Source organism: Rhipicephalus microplus, chromosome 7 (genome assembly GCF_043290135.1).
Source record: "Rhipicephalus microplus isolate Deutch F79 chromosome 7, USDA_Rmic, whole genome shotgun sequence".
Classification (NCBI taxonomy): domain Eukaryota; kingdom Metazoa; phylum Arthropoda; class Arachnida; order Ixodida; family Ixodidae; genus Rhipicephalus; species Rhipicephalus microplus.
In genome coordinates this window covers 34099490-34117645 of record NC_134706.1, presented here as the reverse complement: position 1 = coordinate 34117645, position 18156 = coordinate 34099490, and the positions used below count along the sequence as shown (strand labels likewise).

At 46.2% G+C, this 18156-nt stretch overlaps 1 protein-coding gene across 1 annotated transcript in view; it reads right to left on the bottom strand.

Moving 5' to 3' along the window:
* The window catches only part of LOC119186039 (lysosomal alpha-glucosidase), a 32141-nt gene extending 22176 nt beyond the window's left edge, over positions 1–9965 (bottom strand). Inside the window, exons 1-6 of the mRNA XM_075869958.1 lie at positions 9858–9965; positions 6930–7053; positions 5173–5472; positions 2038–2344; positions 1174–1417; positions 56–198 (exon numbers count right to left, since the gene is read on the bottom strand). Of these exons, the coding sequence (XP_075726073.1) occupies positions 56–198; positions 1174–1417; positions 2038–2344; positions 5173–5472; positions 6930–7053; positions 9858–9965 (1226 nt within the window). The remainder of the gene's footprint in view (positions 1–55; positions 199–1173; positions 1418–2037; positions 2345–5172; positions 5473–6929; positions 7054–9857) is intronic.
* Positions 9966–18156: the final 8191 nt, after the last annotated feature.

Genomic DNA, 18156 nt, shown 5'->3' with positions numbered 1-18156 from the left:
GTACAGCGATGGCTTCGAATCGACGAAGAGTCACAGCTCCAAGTGTGCTACGTACACAACTTTCCTGGACGCAGGCCGGATGATCTCGAGGTCTCCGGCCGGGTTGACCGAGGTCTCGTACATCACAGGAAAGTAGTGGTCCTTCTGTGGCACGTTAGGCAGGGGCACTTCGTACCGCGCAGACCTCGGGTCGTACACCTGTGAACATGTCCCGCGGAATAAAAAAGAAAACGTACGCTACATTTCACGTCTAAGAGAACGTGGGTACAGATGTGTGTACACGTCCAACGTTTCGACGAAGCGACTTGTCTAAAGATGGTTCCTTTGCCGAAGCGTTGGTTTCACTGACACACAGTGTTTGACCAGTTCGCGCCATTTGAAGAATTTATCCTTGGCGGAAACTATCTGGGAAAAACACATTACGTTTATAATCCAACTTTTACTAGTAACCGTTACTAGTAAATTGGCTCACTCTTGACAAAGGTGAAGGTGAATGCCTGGACCTGCACTGACAACGTCTTAGTTAACTCAGTGCGAGAGCTAAAAGCTGAAAACTTCACAAAAGTGAAGCTTTTTAGTGTGGCAAGTAACTTGGGCCGGACGAAACGTGAGAACTATTTTTACTGTGAATTCTTTTTGTATATCTATTGCGCAAATGCACTTCTAGTGGCACCGTAGGCTGAAGGTGATTAGGATGCGTACAAAGTCGAAAATGAAATGTTCTTGGCATACACTTCTGCGATGTCATTCATCACTTATGTAAATCACGGGCAAAGTTTTGTACTACCCTTAATCAGTGAAAGCGTTTTAGTGTAAGTGTTATAGTACTCTCTGTCTAACGGACCATCCTTGAACAAGAGAGGACTGGGAGGCGGCCCTGCTCGGTCGCCAGGACCTTGCGGCCCAACGAGTCATGGTCCAGCGTGCCAGGACAGCGGCCACGATCAATGGGGTCCCTGACTAGGAACTCCACCTAGTACTGCAGAGAGGCTGATCCACTAGAGGCTGGTCTCCCTAGCAACGTCTGTTTTTTTTTTCTAAATAAATGTTTACTACTACTACTACTTCAAAAATTAAAATCGACAACTTCCAGCAATCTGACGTCTCCTATCGCACTGGTCGTGGCTGCATCCCCGAGTTACGTGCCGCATCCACGTGTGCGCATGCGCGTACCCTGATGCGGGCAGTGTTGTCGTTGTAATTGGTCACTTCCACATGGATGGTACGCAGGTCGTCCGGAAGACCCGATGGTGTGACGCGTACGGCACGCGCTACTATTCTCGTCGGGGACCGCTGAATGGAGTCCACCTTGTAGCCCAGGTAGTTGGCCGGGTAGAAGCAGGCTGGCGGTAGCTGGAAACCGGGCTCCAAGTTCTCAGAGGACGCGTTGACCGGTTCGAAGCAGCAGCCGCGAACTCTGCAACGATACCATTCCGTGAAACCAAAGGTGTTCACTGATCCAGAGATCGCATTTCGCCCGGCCGATGGACTGTTCTTTAGAGACAACTAATAAGACAACCAAACATGTGTACAACTTTACCGTTTACCCGAAATTCATTTTCGTTGGCAAGATTTCGCCGAGTAATATTTATATGGACGCTTCCTTACTTTACGGCGCCCTCAAATAAACAACGTCTACAGTGTCTCACTTAGCCATTTAAAATACGTTCCTGGTTTCGTATACTGCGTGACTTGTAAAATAACGCGGGAAAAGATTGTGACGCACAATCATAAAAAAACTCGGGATGTTTATTAAAATGCTGTGAAGGACGTTTGGGCACAGCACACCCGTACGAAAGTATATACATCTGGTAGTGGCCAAGTAGATATCGTCCTTACGTGTTAGCGGAGGGGTGGCCACTTAATGAAAAAGCGAAGTGATTACGAAGTGAGTCACCACTGAAAGCTGGAAAAAGAGCCTACTGTTCTTTTGTCTTAACCATTCTAAAACGTGTGCCTTGAGCGTCTTTTTTTTTACAATGTGAACCTAGATCACAGCTGTAGAAACGGAAATGCCTTGAAGAGTACGTGGCTTACCGGCACGACTCGAGGCTCGGGGCCGCTTCGGGATGGCAGTCGATGCGTTGACTCTCCCACACCTGGCCGCAAATGGGGCTCTGGATGACGACGATCTCCTTGACGTCACCCCTGGACGATCCCGGGCCGACTCTCCCAATGCCCGAGTAGCCTTCTTCGGCCAAGGCGCTGTCGCCGTACATCTGGGCCGACATCATGGGTTCGCCCGGACGCTGCACCGCAGCGCGATGGTCGCTGCCGGCGAGAAGCGGGGGCGCTGCTGGCGAGTGGCGCCGGCCATCACCGCGACCACGGCTAGGGTCACTGGCTGTCCACAGAGTGAAAGCAAACACCACATACTTTCTATAAGATAAAAAAAGGGAGTATTCGGGGAGTACTTCTCCTACACAACAATAACCGTCATCTGACTTGCTCGCGTTTCCTTTCCTGGAAAACCCGGCGCTGGCCACTTTTCCTGTCGAAAAAGCTATGTCAGACTGATAACGAGCACGCCGTTCAGAACCGCGAACTATCGGAATCGTGGTGATAACGTAAGGAAAGTACTCGAATTAAGTAGATGAAGGTTATTGTTGTGTCACTTTAGCACTACCCAAACACTCTAAATGTTTAGTGTACAGTAACACTCGCTCTTCGGCTAGCGTGTTAAAGGTGTAAAAAGCTGTGGGAAAAAGAACACGTTCGCATAGAAGAGTACAGACCCGTTCATGTAATTGTACTTTTGCAGTATGATTGCATGTGAAACTGTCATTTAAAAATACTAGTAATGAAGAAGAATGTCTACAGTTTGATGTCCCAAAATGACGATATGATTACGAAGGACGCTGCAAGAGGGCGCTCCGGACATTTCAACCACTTGGTGTTCTTTAGCGTCCTCTACGTCGCATAATACACGAGCTTCTGCCACCTCGGCTCCGTTGAAATGGGAACCCTGCGGCCGGAGTTGATAACCCGCAACCTTTGGGGAAGCAGTAGAGCTCCACAACCACTGCTGCACCATGGTATACGAACGTGTTTCATTCACGCGCAGCCTTTTACTTTACTTTACTTAAGGCTGAAGTGAGCACTGAGAAGGACAGCCCTCTTTGTTTCTCCCGGGCTTTCTTTTCCTCTTCTCCAGATTTTTTTCCGTCCCTCTTCTCTCTTTGTTGTATGCGATGACAGCATACAAGAGAACGGGCTTCCTAAAACGCCCCACGCTTACTATCGCCATCAAAACACTTGAAGACACGAGAGGATTTCGGTATGCTATACGTAAGGCTACGCTGTACGTGCTTTTATATCCGTCGCGCCAAGCGATGACAGCATACGGCACCGTACGACATCCCGGGGCACCTCAAGTGCTCCATGCTTAAAACAGTTTAAAACTATCGGTGACCCTAATTCACGACTTGGGCGTCCGGTATGGGCACATTCTCCACAAGGTGAAAGCCCCGGACAATTAAGGTCGGACTATTTTTTGTTTACTTAAATTTTTTATATGAGAAATGTGAACAAATCGCGCTGTCAGTTTTCTTTACGAAAATATGCGGTGCAAGTTTTATTTATGGTGCTGCGCCACCACCTTGTGCCACCACCTCATAGAACTGATCGACCAACACGCAACGATACTGTTGCGAGCGATCTGAGTGGGAACGCGAGAGCGCATGGCCATTGGCCTCGCACGTGACACACAGGGCGGGCGCTATCAGAACTAAAGTGCGAAGGACGCCGTGGTCCAGCTAACTGCTGGCGCTCCCGTTTCTCTAGTGTGGATATATAAAAAGCAAAGGCTAGCGCGCCAATGGGCGTTCGCGATCATGAGTCGGGCATGTCGCGCAGAGCGCGTATCAGGCACACTTGCCGTTAAAACAGGTACGTGTTGAGAGTGAGAGCTGCAGTTCCCGCAGAAGAGCCGCATTCTGCTCTCAATTTCCAACAGCACTGTTTCAATCGGTGGGTCCACATAATTCGCCGTGCGCTGGCGTGTTCTTGCTTGTAGTGCTCACGATAGCACACGGAGACGTCTTGTCATTTGACCCCCATCGAATCGCGGCGGCTGTGTGGCAAGATATGAACCGTGGCCCTCTGCAGAGTCATAAAGTTTCCTAAAATTAACTACAGTGGACTCCAGCGCTGCGATCGTTCAGCGACCATGGGAATGATGGGTAGTACACACATTTGCCTAGTCTTCCTACTTGCGGACGGCGAATCGTACTTGCGCCTTCGTTTACTGCTGGTTACGGTTTCGATTTAGAGAAAAGAACGAACCCTTTTGAACTTCGTGACCTGATTTGAAAAGGTAAGTTTTAAGAAATTAAACTGGTGAAACAAAACCGCTGAACATTTGCTGATTTTTCGTTTCATGAGAAAAAAGTTCCAAGCCACACGAGCACACATGGAGACAGAAGCAGGCCAGAAGTACGAAGATTAGACAAATGTTTCTACTACCAATCATTCCCATGCTCGCCGAAGCGCCGTGCGTTGCAGCTCCCATAGGCACTAGCGCCAAATTTCCCTCTCGTGTATTTTAGGAAACTCTATGTGCAGAGTACGAACCATTGTTTTCAGACTGCCACATAATTGCTAAGTACACGGTCAGATCGGTCCTTGCGCGAAATTATTGAAGCAGAAAATGACGTTTCCTTAAAAGAACAAGAACGTTTCGCCACGCGTTCTACTGATATAACCGATAAAGTGAAAACATGAATAATATCGTTCACGTGTTCAGTTGTGATTGCTTCTTGTGTTGCGCACGGTTGTTGTTGAATACCAGATAACAATCATATCAGGGGTTTGATGTCCCAAAACTACGATAGCTTATGGGAAACGCCGTAGCAGGGGTTCCAGAAATTTCGACCATCTGGTGTTTGATAACATGCACTCACATCACACAGCACCCGGTACCATTTTGCCTCTATCGAAATGCGACTGCCGTGGCCCGGGATCGAACCCATGACCTTCAGGTCCGCAGCAACTACACCACGACGTAAGTTTGAAGTTATATAAGGTGAAGCGTTTGAACACGAATATTCAGTTGCAAGCAGCACTGTTTGTCTTCCCTTCAAGTCCTTTCATGTCTCCTGCGCTGCCAAGCCTGTGGAATCACGATACACTAATGGGTCTAATTCTACACTAGTCTTCCACAACTGTACCTACCTGCCGCAGCGGAGGCCGCAGATCCGTTCGCCGCTCCCGGTCCGGCGGCGCCCCGCTGTCGCAGCGCCCCGAGGAAGCTCTCCGGCAGGTCGGCCACGCGCAGCTTGATGGTCATCGTCGGCTCGGGCTTGGGCAGCGGCTTGTCGCGCGGGGAGAAAGGCCGGCCCGCCGACATGATGTAGAAGAGCGACACCAGGACGACGCACGACGACAGCAGCATGACGACGCCGAACGAGTACATCACCGCCGTCGGGATGCGCAGTGCCCCGCCCACTGACTTGTCGCCAGAAAGGAGCGTACCTGCAGCAGAGAAAGAGCCACCAGTCGAGTGGGCTCGCTAGGCTTAAGTTGTACTGTACTTATCATGTTTGAAAAGAGGGAGAGGGAGAATAAGGAGAAATGTGGGGAGGTTAACCAGGACTGAGCTCCGGTAAGCTACTCTGCACTGGACTGGAGAAGGGGAGAATGAGAAGGAAGGTTTAAGAGGAGAAAAAGTCACTGACTGGGCCGACGTGTTAACTATTTCACGTTTCACATCACAAACGATGAAACAGGACGGTGACATTGAGAAAATGCAACAATTATTTCGCTGCCTTTCGGATCTGGGATGGGCAGCGCCATGGTTCTAATATCTTCTCGACTGTGGATTCCCAGAAAAATAAGGCATGCATGCACCCCAAATAATGATCGAGTAGAAATGGTGTCATTTTGTCCCGCAACAATAATCATAATTCGCCTTGCCGGCACTTCCTTTATGAGAAAACTCGGCGATGGCCCCTCTCCTATAAAGAAAGCTATGTCACGTTGATAACGCGCATGTTAATCTTGAAGTGCCAGTCTCGCGGTAATATTGCGAGGGAAGGTACGCAACATAGATGGCGATTATTGTTGAGGGACAAAAAGACTCCCTATTTACTCGATATTTTCCGAGTGTGGTCACTCGGCAAAAGCACAATGGGGTCCCTCACTGTCGTTAGGATGACTCAAAAATCAAATCTTTAGCGCCGATGCAATGAAGATTGAGGTGCCTACGTATATGCATGCCTCTTTTTATACGAGCGCGATGGTGCATCTAGGACCATTTTACACCTTCTATAAGGCATAGCAGGCCTCTGGTCCTAAGCGTGCCGTTGGTATTGATGCTGTCACGTGATTTAGTGTCTCACAAAGAAGCGCGTTCGACATTATATATTTCACCGCATGAGTCACATGAGAATTTCATTTTAAGTATACCCAAGGAAGGAGAAATGAACCATAATAAAGTACGCCAGATTAGCTACCCACCGTTTGAATAGGTCACCCTATACTAGTCAAAAGCTTCTTCTCATCCTTAGCCTGTTAGCTCTAACGGGGGTTAGCCCTGTACCGCACATAACGTGGTGTAGCTGTCGCACTTCCCACCTGCAAAAAAAAACTGCGCCATGAACTACAAGTCACCTTTGTCAAAGATAGGCCCACATTTCCAGACATGAGTGACCTTGTCTTGGCACTTTATCCCTGTTTATGCAACGTCTTTAGCACATCGTGCTACTGTCCGTAGGCTCTCGCCTTATTACTGGAATTGGGAAGAACAAAACGACAGATCTTCCACTTTGGGTCTTCTTATATTTGACTCTCTGAACGTCAATGATCTCCTTGGGAGAAAAGTATGGTGCCTGTCTTCCCGTAAGTAAATCATCTAAGGTAAATATTGCTTTGGAGTATGGGACGAAAACTCGCCAAGCATCGAATGCTTATGGACACGACGTCAACGCTACCGGTGATGGGTGCCTCCTCCATGTTGCCATTGTCATCCAGGCGCACCTCCTGGAAGATGTCGCCTTGGTTGGCGTCCTCGACGTTGCGACGGGATGCCCTGCGCTCCATCTGCTCTTGCGCTACCTGCGCAGGTCAGTGAAGCGCCATGAATACTGCTGGCGAGGCCATTAGCTTTGAAGCAATTCATGATAATCCCGCCAGCTCAATAGCCTATCATTACCTCCCACCCTAGAACCGCGCCGCTTGAATAGTTGATGCCGCGTCATTCTAAACGGGCAACATGGCCTCGGCTAAAGCGGACACCTACACCACTTCGTATGAATAAAGTAAACTGGCTTGTATCATACAGAGGAAACAAGTGCAAAAATTGGGCAACAGACGGATGCGAGCACTCTTGTTTCTAGAATTGGTGATACATACGCCTCCGAAAATGACCTTGCTGAAAATACATAGCTGTTTTTTTATGTCTTGTGGTTCGTTGCTACGATAAAATTTACTTTAAGGTGCCCCGATAGCCCACATTGGTACGCATGCTGGAATAAAGTAGAAAAGGCCGCCTCACTGCGTTCGGCGCTGTCGCGTCTTGCCACAAAATTTCAAGCTACAAACCGTATTTTTCCCACCCGGATGGGGTGACCCGCTGCAGGGCAGGCTAACTGCAATTCATGAGCCAATGCACGAGCTGAGCATTGCACCCAGTCTCCTCTTTCTCTTTCGTTAAAGCGCTGCGTCACCCAGCGGCAAGACCACGAAATCTGTGCGTGGTGGCTATGTGGATGCAGCACGTTTTGCATTCGAGTAACACTTTCGAAAAACCTTAAATTTATTGTTTCTGAACAAAATAGAAAAAACACTTTTCACAAGTGACTGTCAGGCGCTGTAAACGTATATTTATGTTAACATTACTTTGTTAGAAGTTTACCACCTATTATGTGTTTATAACCTTATACTTATTAAGGAATCATAGCATAACAAAATTAACTGCCTGCAGGAACCAGCACTTCTGTATCCACCTAAAATGCTAACGACTGATCCAGTAAATGTTGAGAATTTATTAAACCAAATTTAATATTTATCCGCACATTCACACTCGACGCCAGTCATATCCTCCGAAGTGTTAGCACATTACAAACTCTCCCCTTCAGGGAGTAATTTTTATGAATTTGCTACAAAGCAGAATGGAGCCTTGGTTGATGAACTAATGCAATGTTAACACAAGCCGATGTTGTTGTGCTGGGTTAACCTCTAGGCTGCACGATTCTATTGTACCAGGTGACCACGTGCCCTGCACGGGACTTAAAAGTATGTGATAAAGGATGTGCGCCATTGTTCGGTGAACCTTAGCATAACCTAAAATAATAACTGATTATTTCACCAAGATATCAAAGTTGCCGTTGAAGGAGTCAGCCTTTCGCAGGTCAGTATCCTGCTGCTATCACTTTTCGTGCAGCAGTAATGCTCAACTATAATGCAAAAGCCAATAACCACTGCAGCAAAGACGATTGCGTCATTTTAGCCAGCCAATGATAACCAACTGCCATGCCACCTTTCGGCATGTATACGTCGCCATATCCCGATCTTTACTCGGGCGGACTAATTCCCAGTGCAAGACCGTCGGATGGTTGTGGGTCAACTTTAACACGAGGAAGACATTTCTAATCCACTGCGAGTTGACCCTCGCAGAGTACTGTGCATGTGTAGCTACTGCAATTTAAATGTATTCATGGGATACAAAAAAGAAAATTATATTTTTAGCAGTAGAAAGTTACTCTTTAACAGACGCTTGGTCAGCAAGAAAACGTGCAAAAAGACAATATGGTTCTCAACGCCACCTTTAAATTCCTGGACCCCACGTTACACCGTAGGTACTGACGGCATCTACCACGTCCTGCCGAGTTCTTAATTTGTAAAAGTGAAGTACATTGTCCTGTGAGGTTGCTATAGACTTAACATACCGAAATTACAGGACATGTGGTCGAGTGAATACCTCGACAATACAAAAAATACTTTGAAATCCACGACGTCACGCATAGATTTTGGTCTTAAACTTAACCATCAATGTTCGAATTTCATTTTGTCGGAGGTTACTCCACCATTAGAGACCATCATTAGAGTCCACAGGCTACACTTTCAATATAGGCCAAATTACTGCTTCGTTTTGATGTCTGTAACGGGACTAAACGCATCCGTCAGGTTTGCAGCATACAAGATGAGTTGTGCTCCTTTCTATTAAGAAGCCTTTACAGCAGAGCTGCTATGCCCTCCGTTTGTTTCACTCGCCATGTAGACAAGAGAATATATATTACTTGTGTGCACTCAGCATAGCTCCGCCTAGTTAATCATAGCGAAGCCTAATTAGGTCTTAGTGAACATGTCAAAGCTAAGTCAGATGATTAAGCTAATTGAGTGAAAGCCTCCTTATTTCTAATTAAGCACAGCTGATATTTTGGTGCTCCTACTCATGCCGAGCTCCACAAGTGGGCTGAGCGAAACCTATATAATTATCACTAACCAAAACTGAGCACAGCTAGGCTAGATGGTCTAATTAGGTTGACTTGGGATTCAAACTAATTCGTACCAATCTTCGTACGAGCAAATTAGGCAATTTATTCTGACTAGCTAAACCTAATCAGGTTACCTGGTGCTGCGATACGCAATCGAACCTCGTCGATACCCAGGCGATACTCTTCCCTTACTGTGTGATCCCGTGAACACTTTGTGCGTCAGCATGTGACCGCGCGTACGCCTAGTCAAGCTGGGACCAGCCAAGAGGCCACCAGCTCGGCTCTGCCCCAAGATTGCGCTGCTCTGCATCGGCTATGCAATTTTTCTTCAACAACGGCTTTCTGTCGGCATTCCTTATCATCGTAACGGAATTAAGTTCTACCAAACTGTTCCTGGGTGGAGTCATCGCTCTAAACGCTCACCAATTCGAGGCGGAGGCCGAGCGACGAACGCCTGAGCGCGGAACGGCTTCTTCTTCCTTTGACCACGAGCCACGCACCAGCGAGGAGCTTGCTCTTGTTCTTGTTCATCTATTGACCGTGGCGCATCCCCATTATGGGGTTTGGCCAAGAATCGAATGGTTTTAAAGAGTATTGTTCAGATTTAGAACAATGTAGATATATTTGAAAGATTACCGATAGCTTAAGAAAGTGTGGTGCTTGATCTAACGCATACACTTATTTAAATAAAGAAACAAATTTATTCTTAGAATAGAGCATTAATCTGATTTTTATACTGTCACGGATGGCCATTTTCGGCGACACCGCGTCACGGCAGTTAACGGGCGCCGTACTCCCCGACTGACCGTGAGAAACGGCGGCGCATGAAAGGGAGCCGAGAAGTGCAAAATGGGGTGCTCTTCTTAGAACGTCGCCGCCGACGGTTAATCCTTTTGTAACTGTGGCGGCGTCTGCAAGGTCGTAGAAGGCCGCGGTATATCCCGAACAAGGATTAGACTACGAGACGCCCGGCTGAGAGCTAAATTGTTGACCGTTCCCACGGGCAAAAACGTGGGAAACGCTCTGGTGGCCAAGCCGTATGACAACAACCCGACAGGTTGTCACTCTCCCTAGTTGCGGGCCCTCTCCCAATTAAAAAGGGGTGGGGTCTAAATATTTTTGAGGCGGAGTTTCCCCTCAGTTAAACGCGCATGAGTGGACCCAGGTAGAGGTCTCTTGTCCCCAAGGAAGAGAGCGAGGAGACACGAGGGGGATTTAAGCGCAGGATTTTGCCCTGCTAGGCAGACTAGTCGCTGACCAACATGGTGTAGAAACAGATCAACAAGCACCTCTTCTAGAAGTTTTTAGTGTGGCTCTGTATCGGCTGGCCACCCAAACTTAGCCGTTCGTCTAGTTGTGACGCGATATTAACGTCTGCAACGTAGACATCGGGACTTCGCCTCGAGTTAGCTCAACCTGCTCGAAGTCACCTGCAAGCACTAGCCTCCCGGAGCCACCAGCGTTGCAACACCGCCGACATCGCAGTCGTGCCAGAACTCTCTTCGACTTCTCGCTTCCGATCGTCGGGGACACAACGCTGCCGGTTTGTTATATATTTCTTTAGTTGTATCAAGTGTCGATGTATTTTGTTAGTTGTATTGAAGTGTTGTATTAGATCCCGTGTTGCTGCAATATCACTAAACTTTGTTTTGTTTTCCCACGTCTCTGATCTCTTCACTGTCTCTGCTTGCGTACGGAACGAACCAACCTGCTGTCATTCCCGTCGCCGACTTCGCGCTGGCGACGCTAGAGTGGCAGCTTGTAACATATACGTATATATTTTGTAGACACGTTATCTTGCGCAAGCCTGGACAGCTTGCTTGCCTGTTCCTATATGCTCTGGCTTATACTCAGAATGACGGATTGGCCATTAAACCAGTGAATATTATAATGGGGAAAACGAATTATTAAATTTGAAGAAGAAAAATGATATACTGAGTGATCTAAAGAATATAAGAAAGGATAATTACCTGTATTTTCCTCATCTCTGTGAATGTGATGATGACACGACACATTAGGAATGTAAGTCGACAACGTACTGTTTCAGCAGTAATTTCCTATGGCTCAGCTTTACCTGCTGACTCGAGATCTCACACACACGTTCTGGTCGTCTACCAGCTTCCAAAGGTGTCAATTTTATGAACTAGATCCTTCGCTCAAGCTAAAGCTACCATCACAACTTTCCCGCTCCGATGCGACACTGTTATGCCGCCTTTGGTTGGGTGTTGCATTTACAAAGGTGTACTCCTTTCGCATTGGTATGGCAGACACTCCTACATGCGACTACTGCGGAGCTGAAGAGACCATCGAACACGCCCTGTGCAGCTGCGCTTGCTACGACACACAGCGATGCCAGCTCCGGATGGTTTTGAATCAACTTTGACCCCAGACTATTTTGTGTGCAGAATATACTAGGACCTTGGGCATCTGCCTCAGTTGCGCAGAAATCGACTAAAGCCCTGCTACTTTACCTAAAGTCAACAAACCTGAGTGACCGCCTGTAGACTGTGTGTGCTCCCCGAGTGTGCTCGTGATTGTGTGTACCTTCTCATCTCTCTGAAACCTATTTTCTCCCCTTTATCCCTTCCCCAGTGCAGGGTAGCAAACCGGATGTTCATTTGGTTAACCTCCCTGCATTTCCTTGCATCTTTCTCTCTCTCTCTCTCTCCCCTATGGCTCAGGGTGTCAAGGCAGAAACGTCTTTCTTACGTCTATCCCACATACAGAGCCAGATAATAAAAAAGATGAAGAGCAGCAATTTCTTTTCTACCTGATTGACACATACTGTGATATTGGCCAACAATAATTCATATGAAAATTAAAGAGGCCTCAGACACTTCTTTGCGTTTCTATTGTCCATCGTTTCGTTGTAGATATTAGATGCAATACTACCAGCATGCTAGTTTAGCAACTCTTGCCAATCTGTAATTTCATTCGCGAAGCACATATCCTGTGCTCTTATTGCCCCAGCATAGGGGCAGTGAACCAGAAAACTTTTCTTGCATATACAGATTGAAAAATTCAGACTGTGGCTCATTTTGCTTTGTTTCACCTATATTCGCACAACTGATCACCTTTTCTTCTAATATATATTTGATATCACTCATTTGTTATTTACTAGTAATCATACAAGGCGTTCAAAGGAACTATAGCCACTTACTGGTCCCTCCCGGGTTGTTGGTATGTGGCGTTGTGCAGCTGTAGTCATCACCACCATTATTACTTCAACAGTTGACCAATAAACTGGTTCTACGGGCTGAAGTTACAACCGTTGTTAAATGAACCATTAAATAAAATTTACAACTGATGTGTAGCATATGACACGCAAATTTAACTTCGATAAATCAGTCTGCATGAGTGTCACGACAAAGCATTCACAATCCCAATTTACTAACAAAGTCGGGAGTACGGAACTTCGGCGAGCAATGAAGATGAAGTACTTAAGTGTTACTTGGAGTGAGCATGTTGCCAACATTTTCGGATCGGCTCAGCGAAAGCTGGGAATGCTACCACGTATATTAAAACAGGCCTACCCTGATGTAAAGCTCACAGCTTACACATTGCTTGTTCGACCCACCTAGGAGTACGTGGGGAGTGTGTGGGTCCCGTACCGACTAACTGTAATAAATCAGATCGAGCGAGTGCAGCGTCTTGCAGCACGCTTTATTTTTTCCAAGTACAAAAGCACTGAGTCCATCATTCCATGGATAAAGAAGGCAAGCCTTGCAAGTTTAGTCTCACGCAGAAAAATAACCAGACTAAAACTTTTTATCAGCTGTATCATGGTATGGATAACATAGATCCCGGACTCTACTTGCAGCCTCGAAGTTGAGAATCACATCGATCCTGCCACCATTACGTTGTTAGACCCTACCTCTCCAGAGTTAATGACTGCAAGCATTCTTCCTTGGTCAAAACAATTGAAGGCTGGGATAAACTATGCGCGGAAATGTTTGATGGTGTGATTTTGCACGAGAGTTTCGAAGAAAGACTTCGGTCACTGGGCGTGTAATATCAAAATTCTTATTATGTATAAATGCACTGCTGTTGTTTTGTATATATTTTTACGTGCTGCGTATATTTGCTTTTTTAAGATTTGATTGTGCTGCTTGTGTTATACTGGTCGCATTTACTTCTTCCGAAATGTAAACTGTCCCACCCTGTTACAGCTCAATAAGGCTCACAGTATTGAAAATGAATAAATAATAAATAAATAAACACTGTTGGCAGGCAGGCTGTATTTGGGGACTGCGAATAAATTTTGATCGCCTAACTTTCGAGGAACGGCCCCGCAGCAGGCAATCGAACCCATGTCTTTGTGCTCTATAGCGCAACACCTGACCTACTAGGCTACCCTGACTAACGTTTTGGTCATATATAGTGGGTAAGAGCCATCGTCTTTGGGCGAACTGAGAAACTATTCCCTTTGGCCACGCTGACAGAAGCAGAAGAAGAAGAAAAACCTGAGCGAAGCCTCCTGAGGTAAGAAAGCAGGACGCCTTCCAGCTATCTGTAAGTTTTGAACTGTATCTTTCTTTAGGCATCATCAATTGGTGTTTCAAAGGTCGCGGTGACGGTAATAAGACATTCGCAAGCGTGAAATAAAATCTGGCTGGGCAGGAAAAGGATTGATTGATTTGTGGGGTTTAACGTCTCAAAACCACCATATGATTATGAGAGACGCCGTAGTGGAGGGCTCCGGAAATTTCGACCACCTGGGGTTCTTTAACGTGCACCCAAATCTGAGCACACGGGCCTACAACATTTCCGCCTCCATCGGAAATGCAGCCGCCGCGGCCGGGATTGGAACCCGCGACCTGCGGGTCAGCAGCCGAGTACCTTAGCCACTAGACCACCGCGGCGGGGCGGCAGGAAAAGGAAAGCTGGAGATGTACGGAAGCAGTCCGCTTAGTCAGGGAGTTGGTTGCGGGATTTCAGCCTCACCCCGAAATTTTTCCGACAAACTAAAGTATACTCTTCATCAGGTCCTTATTAAATTCGGGCTATATTCAGGAAACTGAACGAAAAATGTCCCGTTTTCTGTCTATATCTAGCACTTTAAGCGGGACGTCATTTGGAGTGTACAAACATGTTGTTGGGCGGAGTTTCAGCCTCTCCCCAAAATTTTCCGACAAACTAAAGTGCAAACATACATAAAGCACAAACATACAAATAAAGAAACGGCATCTCCCCCCCCCCCTCTTTTTCCCCCAAAAAGTCTCTAAGCCATTGTGGGGGATGCGCCTTCGTCCAGCACAGAACTGTCATCAAAATGCGTCGATAATTAAAACTAAGGTTTACCATAAAAACCTCGTTTCTCTTTAAAGTTTTTTTAGCGAATGGCCCTCTTCAGCAGCGCCATGACAATCCTGGGGAAGTCCATAGTGCTGCCTTGCGCACGAAAACGCCACGTGTTCCGTCGCTGCCTGCCCCTGGTGTGCCTCGTACCGCTGGCTGTGCTGACGCTGCGAATCTTCACTAAGTAAGTAAAACGCTGCAAGCGCTAAATCTTTCCCCTCAAGCTGACGCACCGAAAGTAGCCCAGCAGTCAAAGTAGCACGCAAGTGAAAGTATATAGCAAGTAAATGAAAGCCGTATCATCACAGAGAAAAAATGGGAGGATCCTTAACTCAAATGTTGAATGCAATAGCGATATCCTGCCCTTGGTGCACACTTCAAGTAAGCACTTTGTGTATATTTTTATTGCTCCATGTTACCCGCGAAGTTTCAATTGTGGATTACTACAACATAATCGATAACGTTCGAAGTTGCTTGTCTCAGTAAATATTTCGCATATGGATACATTCTGTGTAATGGGTAGCGTGCTTTAAACGACAAGCAATTATTCGCGCGAAATCTTTTCTAACTTGCTATGCACCCACTATGTGGCCTTAGGGGAATAGTGTTTGCCTTTTGTAGGGAGTGGCCGGCTTGAAATTATGAAGTAATTATGCTAATCCAATGCTTCGACGCCTGATGGCAATGTACACTTGTACCACGCATTATGGCTGCGTTTATGACGCAGTTTTATTGACTCACATGTTGTTGTGAGGCATGTATACTAGGCGTGTGTGTTTCGGATGCATAAAAGTTACTTCCACTGCATTTTTAAGCAGGTGAACTTCACTTCCGTTGTATTTCCAAGCAGGCACGCGTGGTATTGTTGCACCTGCTGGCCACGCAAACGATTTTGGTTCAATACTCTCTCAGGCCCGCAATTTTTTATTATTTTTATCTGATTTGCATCTTTCTTGATTTTTTGCCACACAAAAAGATGATTTTGCGTTCACAAGCAAGGACGCCGGAATTTTCGCAAAACGTGGGCCCTTTACCACTATCGCGTTAACGAGCATCTACAACAACAGGTGCCAGGTCGGAGCACTTGTCTTCCCCGTAAGACGAAATGGCGAGTGCCAGAAATCGAATCCAGTGCTGCTCCGCTTTCGAGGTGGACTATTTATCCACGTGGCCGCCGCTGCGGTCACATATAATGGAGGCAGCGAATCGTACGTTTTCTTAGAGAAATTTACCCCATAAGTTTGTTGTTGAAGAGCGCCCGTCTGGTAGAGTTTGCGATCACACATTTTTGTGAGAAAAAAAAAACATCCCACCAACAAAAACGACAATAAAAATAGCGGGAAACAGCAAGAGGAGTGATTGTGGTAATGAAAGTTGCTCACTAAAAAAAAGGCCCACTGAACTTGAAGGGCTATATACCATTTCGTTACGCTTTATAGTTATGTATGTGCATATATTCGTACTAAATATGAATTGTTATATGTAAGCGTGTATGTATGGGTATAATAATCATATGTGCATACGTGTGCATTGAGTGTTTGTTTTGTGCATTTCTATTTTGCTGTTCGTAAGAGCGTTTGTATTACATGTGCGTGGGCTCATTTCTGAGCCTGCAGTATCCTGTAAGTACAAGAAATATTAGAACGATGCACATTCGGGCGTGTAGGTTATCGCAGAAGTTGCTAAAAACAACGCGGAAGGAAAAGGTCGTCTTGTGTTTGTACTTCTATAGTTCTGTCGTCCTTTTTACATCCGCACTATTTCTTCACGAGATGTAAATTTGTTGCTTTTTTTTCAGAAATCTGGAACGGAGGCAAGAAACCATGAACGCCCATTTCTTGGAGGAAATGAAGTTGCTCACCGACGCGCCGGCAAAGCAAGAAAATACCCAAGTAAGTACACAGCATGCTCGCGTTGTTGTGTTCCCGCCATCGCAACTATGTAGCGATTGAAAATAAGACCACCGTTCATTCCCTTGCTTGAATTTAACGTTCCATATTTGTCACTCAGCTGTAAGTGCAGTTATTCAGCCTATTATAACAAGGCGGACCATATAGGGCGACTCACATGAGCTTCGTCTAACTGACTTGAAACGATAGTATGGCTCTGTCTGCTAAATAACATTCTAATTATTCTGACGTCATATAAATTTGGCCTGTTCCCGATATTTATACATGCGTGCAAATCATGCACGCCCCACTATGCTAAAAAAGTGCGCTATATTTCTAGAACGGTGCACATTCTCGGAAATGTTTTGAAAGGCTTCCGTGGTCACCGTTCAAACCTTCCTGTTGCAGTTCCTGTTGCAGTTGTTGCTGTTGCATGGTGAGAAGATAGGTTCTTAACGAGAACCTGGGTGTTATCATTACGTCACACGTAGTTGGTTCCGCTGTTATACTGTTGAGATAAAGAAAGAGGCCGAGAAAGGCGAAGGAAGGGTAAGGAGGTTTAATCAAGCTGTGCCTGGTTTGCCGCCCTTCATGAGGGAACAAGGAGAGACAAAGAATACAGAAAGCAGGAACTTAGAAAGAGCAAGTGTTGACGCTCATCGACGTATCGGAACACCAATTATGGCCCATGTAGCCTCTTTGCCACATGGAAGCATGCTAACCACAGCCTCCAATTTCTCTTTTTTTTTAATCGTGCTGAGTGATATTTCCGACACTTTTTATATCTGTCACTGTTCCATCCGAAGCCTATTGAATGTCCTATCGAAAAGCGCACGTGCGAAGAAGGGTGTCGCCACTTTAAAGGTCAAGTTGCTTTATTTTCTTCTGGTAAAGAAGACAAGTAAAAGCGCGCAGCAACTCTACGGGATTTGACATCCACGACCGTTGTCAGGTGCGATATATGAGCGCCCAATTAGCACGCTGTTGAAAACAGCACACTCAGACGTCATTTGAACAGGACTATTAGATATGCCTCATTCGCATTTTGATGATTAGGTGAGTGCTCGACGAGTTATAAACTAGGCCTAATTAATGGAACTTCATTAAGTGATGGCTACAACAGTCTACTTGGAACAATATGCACTAAGTATGCTTCATGTAACGCCATTATTGTTTTTAAAATTGCGCTGAGTAATATTTTCGACACTTTTTATATCTGCCACTGTTATATCCAAAGCCTATTGAATGTCCTATCGAAAAACGCACGTGAGAAGAAGAGTGTCGCCGTTTTGAATGTCAAGGTGCTTTATTTTCTTCTGGCAAAGAATACAAGTTAATGCGCACAGAGACTCCACGGGTATTGACATCCACGACCGACTTCCCCTCGAACTAAGACTCCAGCGACGACTACGTGCCATCGGCAAAGGCAGGTCCACCTATCGAAACGTGGACCCTCCATTCTCAGGCACTGTATACTGTCCATACTAACTCTCCATTGTGTTTCAATACTCTGGTTCCCTTCTTCGCCATGTATT